The 12704-nt window shown below is 38.4% G+C and overlaps 1 protein-coding gene across 2 annotated transcripts; it reads left to right on the top strand.

Annotated features, from left to right (window-relative positions):
• Window positions 1–1009: 1009 nt before the first annotated feature.
• Window positions 1010–12563, top strand: LOC142641455 (F-box protein At-B). 2 transcript variants are annotated; one of them, XM_075815893.1, is made up of 4 exons: window positions 1010–1218; window positions 1304–1524; window positions 10681–10771; window positions 10931–12563. In XM_075815893.1, the coding sequence occupies exons 1-4, from the start codon at window positions 1066–1068 to the stop codon at window positions 12299–12301; spliced, it is 1836 nt and encodes a 611-aa protein (XP_075672008.1). In that variant the 5' UTR covers window positions 1010–1065; the 3' UTR covers window positions 12302–12563. The 2 variants fall into 2 exon arrangements, with proteins under 2 accessions (XP_075672008.1, XP_075672009.1); XM_075815894.1 differs by having other exon boundaries at window positions 1022–1218; window positions 10946–12563.
• Window positions 12564–12704: the final 141 nt, after the last annotated feature.

Genomic DNA, 12704 nt, shown 5'->3' with positions numbered 1-12704 from the left:
AAGAAGGAAAAACTAATAATTTGGTTTTGATGGTGAATGAGATAGTATGTATCCTTTCATTCCTTTGTACAAAGACATTCTTAAGGGTTATGTGTGGAGAGTATTGCAGGACATAATCATCCGAACTCTTGTCTATAGAGGAACCAGTACTTCGGGTTTCCAAATTAAAGGACCCCAGGGTTCAAGGAACCAATGTTTAGGGTTACATGGATTAAAGACCTAGTACTTGGGAACCACGACATTATGCCTGAGGAATCACAAACTCACATCTTGGGAACTGCTGGTGAAGGTACCACCACAACATCTTTCCCACATCTTAGGAACCGTTGGTGGAGGAATCACTGCAACATCATGGAGGAACAAATAGAAGGAACTCTTTTTAAATGTTCACTATAAAAGATAAGACCTAAATATTCTATTCTAACCTCCTCATTATGAACATTATGAGTAATTATTTTAATCATTTTATCGCTTAGGAGGAAATCACTTTTTTTCCTTGAGGAGATCTATGTGACTTGCACACGAACCCGTTCATATAACGACCACAATAGGCCACAGACGATCTATATATATATATATATATATATTTGTATGAAGGGAGCCAGAAAATGATGCACAATAAAAATGAAATTATGGTTGTTGATGATGCAAAAAATCACCAAGTTGAGGACCTCGTCTCACCGGATGGACGATCCCGTGGTGCGTTATGTCTACGGTTCAAGCTTGCAATAAAACTTGAGAAAGAAGTGTAATGCACTGGTGTAATGAGTTTAATCTATAATAATTTGTTTTATATTTTATCTTAATTACTTAAATGATAAGAAAAAAAGAGTTAAAATTGTCAATTTATAAAAAATACAATTAAAAAATTGGGAGCAGTCATACATACTCCAGAGCTGAAGAATGAATAAAATGGGCCTTACAGTGAAAAAAACAGGGCCTAAAGTAAAAGAAAAAACACTATTAAGAATGAGTATTTATTTATTATTTAAGTATAATATCAAGAACCATAAAGCTAAAATTAAAAAATAAAGCAGAAGAGGAAGAGGAAAGAGGGAAGATTAGATGGGGTTGGAGGGAGTAGCAAGCGGCGTGATGATAAAGGAGGTTCTCCTGAAGTTAGATGTGGAGACGCTTTGCTCTCTTGCATGTGTCAGCAGATCTCTCCGCTTCTTCGTCTATCAAGCCCTTTCATTATTCTCTACTCTCAATCTCTCAGTATGTGTCAGCAGAGCTCTCTCTCTCTCTCTCTCTCTCTCTCTCTCTTCCTAAATTTCTAACGACGGCATTGTTTGTCTGGCAGACGTTTTCTCCGGATGCCCAGACTGTTGCTCACATTCTGGGTAGGACCAGGACCAACGGCGGCGGCCTTCTTAAGAGCCTGACCATAAATTGCCTCCGCCTTGATGATTCCTGTGTGCCCTTATTTCTCAGCCCACATCTCCATGAACTCAATTTGCTCTCCTGCTCTTTGCTTTCATATCATCTTCTTTCTTCCATTCGGGAAACCTGCCCCAATCTAAGGTAACTCCATTCCAACTAATTCACCTTTTCAATTCATTTCATAAATGCCCCATTTTAAGCAATATTTGGCTGGCACCTTTACACTTTTATTCGTGGCATGGCATGGCATGGCATTGGCAACTCCACCCCCTTTTTTTAATCTATAAACCCTTTTTTGATTACCAAATTTAAAAGGTGGCACAGCCCATAAGAGATAGGATCACGCTCCCCATTACCAATTATGTTAGAGATTGATTGATTGTACCTCATATTCTTAACACTGGTTTATACTTTAAATGTCTCATCCATGCATCGAGAAACGGATCTCAGCGTATTCATTCTTAACACTTGCTTTTTTATCCACTGAATTCTCTGCTGCTTGCTCCAACCACGCTGTAGTAGAACTCTTTATGTATTTTTCACTAACATTGCTCATATTTGAAATCTTCTACACTTGCACAAAAAAAAGAAAAAAAGTACACAGATTATTCATGTTCATAATTTGAATCTGAGATAAATTTTTGCCAAACTTCATTCCCCATGCATGCAATTGCAATTCATTTCTCCTGACTTTGTCCTTGAACCTTAAACCATTATACTTAATATTTTTTTGAAACTAGTTATTTTATTAACAAGGTTAAATTACAACTTACATCAGGTATGGTTTGGCTGAAATTTAAGTTACCTACCTGTGATTTGAAATTTGACACTTTATCCATATGAGGATTGATGGATTTTTTTTTTATACAAGATAGAAATTCTTCTCTAGCCTAATTTAAGTGTATATTTGTGTGAAACTCCTTTCTTGGATGTTAGGTCATATTTTTTGTAATGGGCTAATCCTTTGACAAAATACATTTTACTTATAATTGAGTAGATCTAAGATGAGTTTAGTACTTCAAGAAACATGTTGTTTAAGTCAAGTATTAAAGACATGAAGATTGGTTCAAGAAACAAGTGAAAAAAATCTGTTCTTAAAGTCTCGACAGATGTCTGCTATCGAGACTTAATGTGAAGCTCGATAGCAACTCGATTTATCAAGAATTACGATTTCAGAATTTTCAGATTTGAAATTCAGCTCAGTCTTGTATATTTGTTTGGAGTTTCTTTTTTCACAATTCTAAACCTATATAAGGCTTATTTTAAAAGCCGTCACACACAGATACAAGGACCAAGAGACTTATTTTCTCTATGTGAAGCTACTGCGTTTGTACGCCATTGGATTTTGTAACCGAATGCTTCCAGATCTTCATTGTTGATGAAGTGAAGAACTTCTATGAAGCACGGGTGCGTTTTCGGATTCGGATGCGGGTGCGAGTGCGAGATTCGGCAATTTTTAAAAAAGTAGGGTGTGGGTATGGCAGGGTGCAGCGATTAAAAAATTATTAAATTTTTATTATTATTATTTTCTATATATTGCTAACATACTTTTTTTTACATTATATAAACATAAACCAAATTTAAGAGCAATAGTAGATAATAACTAAAACATGATGTTCATAAATTAAATACAACCCACAAGTTTGAAACTAAAACATTCAATGATGTTTGAAAATTAGAATACAACTGATGGGAATCAAGATCAATTGATTGAGAACTTGAACTAGAATTGCATTAAAATTAAGAATTAAAGCTGAAATTACAGAGAAATTGGAGAAACAAAGTTTCTGTCCAGGTCTGAAATTAAGTTAAATTCACATTAAAAACTGATTGTACTCTTACATATCAAGCCTATTTATAATCTTTAACTATTAGGAAATAAAGTAGCTAATAGTTACATAAGTCAAAGCTGTAATTAAAGAGGGATATATGGCAGATATGAGAAGTCAAAATATGGGGCTGCTAGCTACCCTAAGAGGTTAGAAAGGTTGGCCGGCTATTTGGCTTGTAGAGGGTGGCTGGTTGTTAGTCCTAATGGTAGAGGGGGGGTTGGTTGGCTGTTTGGCTTGTAGAGGGTGGCTGGTTGTCAGTCCTAATGGCAGATGTGGGAAGTCAAAATAATGGGCTGCTGGCTGCCCTAAGAGGTCAGAAAGGTTGGTTGGCTTTTTGGCTTGTAGAGGGTGGCTGGTTTTCAGTCCTAATGGTAGAGGGGGGGGGGGGGGTTTGGTTGGCTGGTCTAAGGATAGAGGGTGGCTACATCACTAACCCACAAGTTTGAAACTAAAAAAAAAAAAAAAAAAAAAAATCAACAAGACAATCAAACACAACCATCATCATCATTATCAACATCAATAGCTTCACTTCGAACTTCACTTTCACTAATAGTAATACTAGTGCTAGCAATCGCAATAACATGGCCTCCAACTTCAGCTCATCAAGTTAAGGGTAGCATTCTTAAGAATTCCAGCTCTTCCATGTATGTTACTGTCATTCCAAGAGTCTCCTGCTATATTCCATATCTTTGTTGCTGTATTTACGTACTCCTCATTGCGCCTTGACAAGAGTTGAAGATTAGAATGCACATATACTAAATCCTCAGCACGTGCAAGAGCCATTTTCTTTCTTTTTAAGGAATGAATGAATTTGTATGTGCTCCAATTCCTCTCAGCACATGAGGATGAACAAGGTTGTCCAAAAAGTTTAATGGCAAGGTTTGAAGAGTTGGAAATGAGGAGCTATGGTATTGCCACCAAACCATAGGTTGTAAGGCCCACCTATCTGTTAAGGCATCTGGTGAAGGAAACCTCCGTCTTGGAAATGCAGCAAACTCAATTTTAACCACCCTTAATTCACTTTCATCTTCAAAGTATTGCTCTAAACACTTGCTCTTTTTCATAGAAATTTCATGATCCCGATGTGGAGCGATGCGTTTTGGATTCTCCGAAAGCCATTCAATAGAGTAATCCTTAGTTAAAGATAAAAAAAAAGAAGCAAATATAGATGATGAAATTAGGAATGGCAATGGGTCAGGTTCGGGTCGGGTTTCTTTATACTCGGACTCGACTCACGAGTTCAACCCCAAACCAGCCCCGTGGGCTCCGCCAGCCACTTCAGTTTCAGGGCCTTTTTTTAATTTTTAATTTTTTTGTAAAATAGCTTTAGGGCCTTAATCCATGGCCATGCAATCTTTAAAAAAAGAAAAAAAGAAAAAGAAAAAGAAAAGAGTTTCCCTTTCAAACACAGAATCACACAAACACAAACTCACAGATTTGAGACATTATCTTATATAAAAAAAAAAGAGTTTCCTTTCAAACACAGATTCACAAACACAAACTCAAAGATTTGAGAATTGAGAGAGGACATGAACCCAAAATAAAAATTGGAGAACTCGGTCCACCAAGGCTCTATCTCCGATCTTGGACTCCTACTTGGCCTCTCTCTATCTCAGACCACCAAGATCTCCGATGATTAGCGGTGGTTTCAGCCATCAATTCCAAAGCTTTGGCCTGACCTCAAGGGCCTCTTTACTTGTCACGGCCTAAACCTCGCAAATCTCTCTCCGATCTAACCTCCATGCTTCTCCCTAGCAAATAGCAACCATCAAGTGATGAGAGTGAAGGTGAGGGTGGGTCGGGGAGTGAATAAGAGTGAGGGTGAGGGTGATTGCGTGAGGCCGTGTAAGGTGGCTTGAGAGAAAATGAGACTAAGAGTTATTGAGGGTGAGGTGAGAGTATAGAAAAGGGTGGCTTGGAGAGACTTCAGACGAATGAAAATAGGGTTAGGGTTTGATATAAGTTACATATATATAGGTAGGTATTTTAGTAATTTTGTTTTAAGTTTAAACGGGTTGGGTCTGGGTTTGGGCCATGTTTTTTCCAAAACCAGGACCTGACCTGGACCCACTTTGGGTTTTTTTTCTAAAACCCAAACCCTACCCTATACGTTATTGGGTCGGGTAAAACCTGACCCATTAAGATCGGGCCGGGCTGGGTACCCGGGGGTTGGGTATATATTGCCATCCCTAGATGAAATATGTGTTTTACTAGAGGGGAATTGGAGATTAAAATATGTGGTTAGCCAGGGTTGTTATGTAAACTGGACATAGAAAAAGCTTTCGATCATGTGAATTGGAGATTTCTTAATTACTTGCTTGAGTGTTGTGGTTTTTCCGATAAGTGGAGGCGTTGGATTTCATTTTGTGTTTTAACGGTTCGTTTCTCTATCCTTATTAATGGTACTCCTCATGGGTTTTTTGGAAGTTCAAGGGGGTTGCGGCAAGGTGATCCTTTGTCCCCCTTGTTATTTGTGTTGGTTATGGAAGCCTTCAGTAGAATGTTGGATAAGGCTGCCCTTGAAGGTCGTTTATCTAGCTTTAGTGTTGGAGTTTCTGAAGGAAGGCCTTTGATGGTTTCCCATCTTCTTTTCGCTGATGATACTCTTATTTTTTGTGATGCTAATATTGATCAGCTGCTGACTCTCCGTATGGTGCTCATTTGGTTTGAAGCTGTGTCGGGTCTGAAGGTTAATTTGGGTAAGTCTGAGCTGGTGGCAGTGGGGTCAGTTCAAGATATGGATCTTTTAGTGGCTGTCTTAGGTTGCAATCAAGGGTCCCTCCCAATGAAATACTTGGGTCTTCCTTTGGGGGCAAAATTTAAGGACAAGTCAATATGGTTTCCTATTCTTGAAAGGATGGAAAGAAAATTAGCAGGTTGGAAAAAATTATATTTATCCAAGGGAGGTAGAGTCACTTTAATTAAAAGCACTCTTTCTAATCTTCCTACTTATTTCCTTTCCTTATTCCCTATTCCTGCTTCTGTGGCCAATCGAATTGCTAGATTTCAACGAGACTTCCTTTGGGGTGGTTTAGGAGATGAGCCCAAATTTCATCTGGTTGATTGGTCTTCAGTGTGTACTCCTCTCTCTTTAGGTGGGTTGGGGATTAGGAACCTGAGAACCTTCAATGTTGCCTTACTCGGGAAGTGGTTATGGAGATTTGGGCAAGAAAGGGATGCTCTTTGGCGTCAAGTGATTGAGGTGAAGTATGGTTGTGATTGGGGTGGCTGGTGTTCTAGCTCTTTCTCTGGTCCTTATGGTGTCAGTTTGTGGAAAAATATTAGACGGGGGTGGCTCTCTTTTTCTCATTTTATTATGTATGATATTGGAGATGGTTCAAAGGTGCTGTTCTGGCTAGATCATTGGTGTGGATCTTCTTCTCTTGCCGTCCGCTATCCGGAATTATATAGGATTTGTCGTAGAAAAGAGGCATCTGTGGCGGATCTTATGAGGTTCACCAATGGTGTCCTCCATTGGGAGCTTCAGTTTTGTAGGGAGGTGCATAATCGTGAATTGGAAGCTTTCAGGAGCTTCATCAATTCCATTTATAGCACTCCCGTAAGGGGGAATGGGGAGGACAAGAGTTGTTGGCTGCCCTGTAAGAGTAAGGGGTTCACGGTTAGTACTTACTACCATCTTCTAGTTGGCCATAAGGAGCAAATTTTCCCTTGGAAAAGCATTTGGAAGCAGAAGATTCCCTCTAGAGTTGCTTTCCTTGTTTGGACTGTAGCTTTGAGGAAATGTCTGACTGTTGACAACTTAAGAAAAAGAAAAGTTTGCATTCTGGATTTGTGTTATATGTGCAAGTGCAATTGTGAAAGTGTTGACCATCTTTTCCTTCATTGCCCGGTTGCCATGGAGTTGTGGGATATAGTCTTCGGTTTATTCGGAGTTTGCTGGGTTATGCCAAGGTCTGTTGTTGGGCTTTTGGCTTGCTGGCAAGGTCGTTTTGGTCGCCATCGTAATGGAGATATCTGGAAGGCCGTTCCTCATTGCTTGTTGTGGTGTATTTGGAAGGAGAGAAATAGTAGATGTTTTGAAGACATCGAGAGTTCCATGCCTGACCTTAAGTCTCTTTTTTTCCGAACTTTACTTGATTGGTTCTCCGTGTGGAGAAGCCATCCTTTTCTTTCTATTTTGGATTTTCTTGACTTTTGTAATGTCCGTCTTTGATTTGTTCTCCCTCGTATACTCCCTGTGTACTTGGGAGACTCTCTCTTTTTTATATCAATGAAATTATCTTTATTACTTATTAAAAAAAAACTAGAAGGGGGAACTAAGGAAAATAGAAAATGAAAGTACTTACTTAGGATCCAAGGAATGAGCCAAGCAATGTAGTAGTGTACAATTTTTAGTCCATCGATCAATGAGTATATCATACACCACATTAAAAAATGAGCTATACTCATCATCTTCCAAGCCTTCATGCCGATATATTGCTGCCTTCACCTTCTCTATTATTGAATCTCGCATTTCATACACAAGATGAAGACAATGCCTATCTGTGTTAGTTACTTGTAGCATATCATAAATAAGTGCTGTGAAATCAAGGATATAATCTACAACATCCTACCAACAATCACTTAGAATCATATCTTTCACCTTTTGAGTTTTTTCAATATCATCCTCCATTCCTCCCTATAAGCAGCCCGTTGGTCGCTAATAGCCATGGCTTGAAGACATCTTTTTATCAACTTCAACATTTTTAGCATTACAACAACTGAAGCAAATCTAGTATCAGCAATTTGAAGCAGTTTTAATGGACAATATTCATTAAACATTTTCAACCTCATTGAATGGTTCATGATGAAAACACGTATGAAGGATGCATCATCAGCAATACGTGTAATCCAACTACACTCCTTATATGTAACTTCAATTTTTTGAGTGTTTTTTGTTGCAAAAATATTCTTCAAAGCTATATTGAGAGTGTGGACAACACATGGTGTCCAAAATATTTTAAGATACTCACCCTCAATAAGAGCTCCAGCAGACTTCATCACACTAGCATTATCAGTGATGACTTGGACAACTTTTTCATGTCCAATCTCTTTTATAGCATTCTTCAACACCCCAGCAATAAAATGCTTGTATTTGAACTCACCTAACCCATCAATTGCCTTTATAAACATTGGACCCCCATCTGATGTAACCATAATATTAATAAGAGGCCTCCTTTGTGGATTTGACCATCCATTAGAAACTATACTTACACCATTTGTATGCCAAAAGTCTTTAATTGGTTTCAAAAGTCTTTCAACATTAGCTCTTTCTCTTTGCAAAAGTGTTGTTCTCAAGGCATTGTATCTAGGAGAAACATAACCCAGAATGTGATGGTTAGCAGCATATGCATAGGAACCATGATAATTTGGGTTCCTTGCAAAGTGGAATGGAAGCCCACTGGTATAAAACATCCTAGCAATTCTACTATCCAATTTGTGGCTAGCATTATTTTGGAATGCTTTCTCCAAAGGAGAATTCGCAACCACCTTCCTCTTCTTACCATCAATCGGATCTATACTACCACTTCCTTCTTGTCTCCGGGATGAGGGAATAGGCCCACTGGTAAGAGAATTTGACTTCTACGTTCTCTCTCTAACTTATCATTCTCAACTTGATCATGCATTCTCGGCATTTCCAATCTATGACTCAGTGTCACTTTATCGCATGCTCTAATACCTTTATTACTAGTTTTTAATAAATAAGCCTTAACCCTAAAATAGGATCCCAAAAAAAATACACCACAATAGTTGCACTTAAAATATGTGTTTCCACCTGATTTAGAAGTAGAGCTAGGTGGTTTTTCCACCTTATTCACATACTGCCAAAGAGAGGAGCATCAACATTCCGCACTTCATCTAATGAAGGTGAAGATTCTGTGCTAGTGGCTTCATCCATTACAAATTCAATAATTTTAATTTAACCTACAAATAATTTGACAAATATATAATAACTAAATAAACAATCAAACTGAAGTCACAACTCATAAGTTCACAACATTACAGGTAGCTTATATGAAGAAATTTTTTTAAAAATTAAAAAAATCAAATCACAATGAGTAATAGAGCATGTGAGAGTATAATGGAGGGTGAGAAACTGCGAATGAAAGCTTTGATACTTGAGTTGAGAGTTGGGTCAATGAGCTTGGGAGTTGAAACCAAGTGGACTGTGATTTTGAAGCTTGAGTTGAAATTGAGACCGAGATTTTGAAGGCTTGAAGCTTGAGTTGAAATGGTGAGAGAGAGGGGAGACGGAGAGCAGAGAGGGAAGACGGAGAGCACACAGCAGTGACAACACAGAGGAGCCGAGAGGTAGATATGAAGAAGGGTTGAGCATTGAGCAAACAAAATGAGAAACAAATGACTTAGGGTTTTGAAGTTTAGTTTGATTTGAAACGGTGCGTTTTGCACCCTTTTTTTTTTTTTTTTTTTTTTTTTTTTTTTTTTTTTTAACTTGAATTTCAGTCTGTATCGACCGAATTGGCGCTAGTATGGCCTGAATTGGCAATTTTGGCTGATACGACCTGAATCGGCATGAATCGGCCTAAGTCGGCGCGTATCGAGAAACGAAAAAAAAGTGAAGCGGTATCGATGAGTGGGCAGCAGCGTCACCTGCTGCATGCTGCGTCGGACGCAGGTGCGGTTCCTCTGTTGCCACGTCCGTGCTTCCCAGAAGAATTTTGCAGCCAACAACATATGATCAAGTTGCTGGAGTTAGTCACGTGTTTGAGATCCGTGCAAAGGGTTAGTCACAAATTGGAGGTTTGTGCATTAAAAGAAAGAAGGTTCAAAAAAATTGAACCTTAGCTTTGCCCCCCACACCCCATAAGCACTTATACTTGTGGAGTGACCATTATGCCAAGGGTGTGCGGTGGTGGTTTGACTGAAATTTAAGTTGCCTACCTATAATTTTTTTTTGATACAAAATAGAATTCTACTCTAGCCTAATTTAAGTGTATGTGTGTGAAACTCTATCTTGGAGACTTGAACTCTGGCCCTTGCCCCTCACACCCCACAAGCTTTTAAAATCTCATGATGCAAGTGTTTTGCTGGATTCTTTTTGATCTTGTATTTATATGTTTTTTGTGTTTTTGGAGGAGAGAGAAATGAAAGTGGAGCAAACTTATCTTTAGCCATATTTTTTACAGAAGTGGGTTATTGAACTCTAAATTAGCTAACATCATGTGGGTAAAGTGTCAAATTTCAAACTACAGGTAGACAATTTAAATTTCAGCCAAACCACATGTGGGTAAGTTGTAATTTTCCCTATTAACAATATAACTGCTTTTAGGACACTTATTAGTTGAGGTTATGGAGAATAGGCTTCCCTGGCAGATAATTAAAAAAGAGAGAGGCTATTTTCCATGTGCACATCTCATTCTAGACCTTTTCTAACTGCAAAGTGCAAACCATTCAGAAAATACTAAAATCTGAACCATTTTCTGTTTCCCCTTTTTCATGTCAGGGTGCTTACGCTTGAATTGGTAGAGCAGGACTCACCCAAGATTTTCAAATGTAACCTTGTCCGTATGCTAAAAGGATGCTTGTACCTGGAGGTAAGATAAAGGGATCAAACTCTTCTCTTTTAATTGATTATTTACTTCTCCGTAGATGCTCTTTCAATATATTTTGACTTATGTCGGACAAAGTGTGTTTTTCAACTCAAACATTTTTTACCAAAATAATTGAAGCCTGTCTCTTTTATAATACTTCAGTCATTTTGCCTAAAGATTCGAGGAACAGGTGATGCAAGCACTTTGCAATCCATTGAATTCTTCCTGCCCAAAACTCTTAAAATCCTGAAATTGCAGCCACTGCTTGAGCAAGACGGGATCCACGTCATAAACCAACTTCAAGTTGATAGGACTTTTTCTGAGACAGCTGATTTTGGCATCATCTCTCCATTGGGCCCCTGTATTCCATTGCAGTGCTTGTCACTGGGCCTAGATATTATATCCGATGATCTGATTATTTTGATAACCAACTCTCTTCCTCTTTTGATAGAGCTGGATCTTGAAGACAGACCACATCAGGAACCACTATTGCACAATGACTTGACCAACAAAGGGCTCCAGTCCTTGGGCTCTTGTCATCATTTAACAAGTCTCTCACTTATTCGGAGTAGACGGAACCACCAAGTGTCATTCAAAAGAATAAATGATATGGGCATGTTTCTACTTTCTGAGGGCTGCAAGGGCCTAGAGTCGGTGAGACTTTGCGGGTTTTCTAAAGTTAGTGATGCAGGCTTTGCATCAATTCTACACTCCTGCCAAAGGCTAAAAAAATTTGAAGTTCGTACTGCCTTATTATTGTCAGACTTGGCCTTTCATGATCTCACCGGGGTGCCTTGTTCCCTTGTTGAGGTGAGATTATTGTCATGCAGTCTTCTAACCTGTGAATCTGTGAAAAAACTGGCTTGTTCTAGCAGTCTGGAGGTCCTTGATCTATATGGTTGCAGGAGCATAGCAGATTCCTGCCTGAGGTCCATTTCGTGTCTTCATAGATTGACTTCTCTGAATCTCTCAGGAGCTGATGTTACAGACCATGGAATATCTATTCTTGGTCAGGGGAGTTCACCCATCACTCATTTGTGTCTAAGAGGCTGTAAGAGGGTAACTGATGAAGGTTTATCTCTTTTGCTCTATAGTGGGACAATTGGCAAATCATTGTCAGCCTTGGATTTAGGATACATGCCTGGAATATCAGATAAAGCAATACTTACAATTGCTAAGGTTGGTATAGGCATTACTGAGTTGAGTATTAGGTGTTGCTTCTATGTGACTGATTCATCCATGGAAGTATTGGCTATGAAGAGAAGGTTCCAAGATGGAAGTAAACCACTTCGAAGGCTTGATATTTATAAATGCAGTGGCTTGTCTGTTAATTCAATTAAATCACTTAAGAGGCCTTTGTTCCCTGGGTTACACTGGCTTGGTATTGGGAACACACGTTTGACCGGGAAAGGAAATGCTATTCTAACTGAAATTTTTGAGGAACGACCATGGCTGACTCTTTGTTTGGATGGCTGTGAAATGGGATGTCATGATGGATGGCAATTTCATATACCGGAATATCGCTGGTCTTGATTTTAGTGGATGGGTTGATTTTTGTTTTCGTGGATGCGTTTAGTTTTTAATTGATAGATGTGTTTTTGTCAGCAACTGGACGGAGTTTCAATTCTCTGGTGAAGGTTTAACTCAACTCTAGGGATTGTATGGTTTTTAGGAACAAAAATGAATTCTAATAAAGTAGTAGAAATAAAAATCGTGATTTACCCACTGTAAATAGATGGATTAGGTAATTTTTTTTGCTATCAAGATTAAATTCCTAGTTTTAAAGTTAATTTTTTTGAAGAGATTTGTGTTACTATGAATACTCCTAAGATTAGGTAATTACTAATTAAGTTACTAACAAAAGTTTTAGTAGCTAATTTTTTAACTAACAAAAAAATTTAGCTAATTACTAATTCTGTAATATTTTTTAACACTT

This window comes from Castanea sativa, chromosome 6 (genome assembly GCF_040712315.1).
Source record: "Castanea sativa cultivar Marrone di Chiusa Pesio chromosome 6, ASM4071231v1".
Lineage (NCBI taxonomy): Eukaryota > Viridiplantae > Streptophyta > Magnoliopsida > Fagales > Fagaceae > Castanea > Castanea sativa.
Note: the sequence above shows the minus strand (reverse complement) of the source record. Positions and strands in the feature narration are given on the sequence as shown.

Bases quoted from the DNA above. Each gene is read 5' to 3' on its own strand.
- LOC142641455 (XM_075815893.1), top strand. From the start codon at position 1,066: ATGGGGTTGGAGGGAGTAGCAAGCGGCGTGATGATAAAGGAGGTTCTC. The intron at 1,219-1,303 runs GTATGTGTCAGC...TTTGTCTGGCAG, and splicing joins TCTCTACTCTCAATCTCTCA to ACGTTTTCTCCGGATGCCCA. The intron at 10,772-10,930 runs GTAAGATAAAGG...ATAATACTTCAG, and splicing joins AAGGATGCTTGTACCTGGAG to TCATTTTGCCTAAAGATTCG.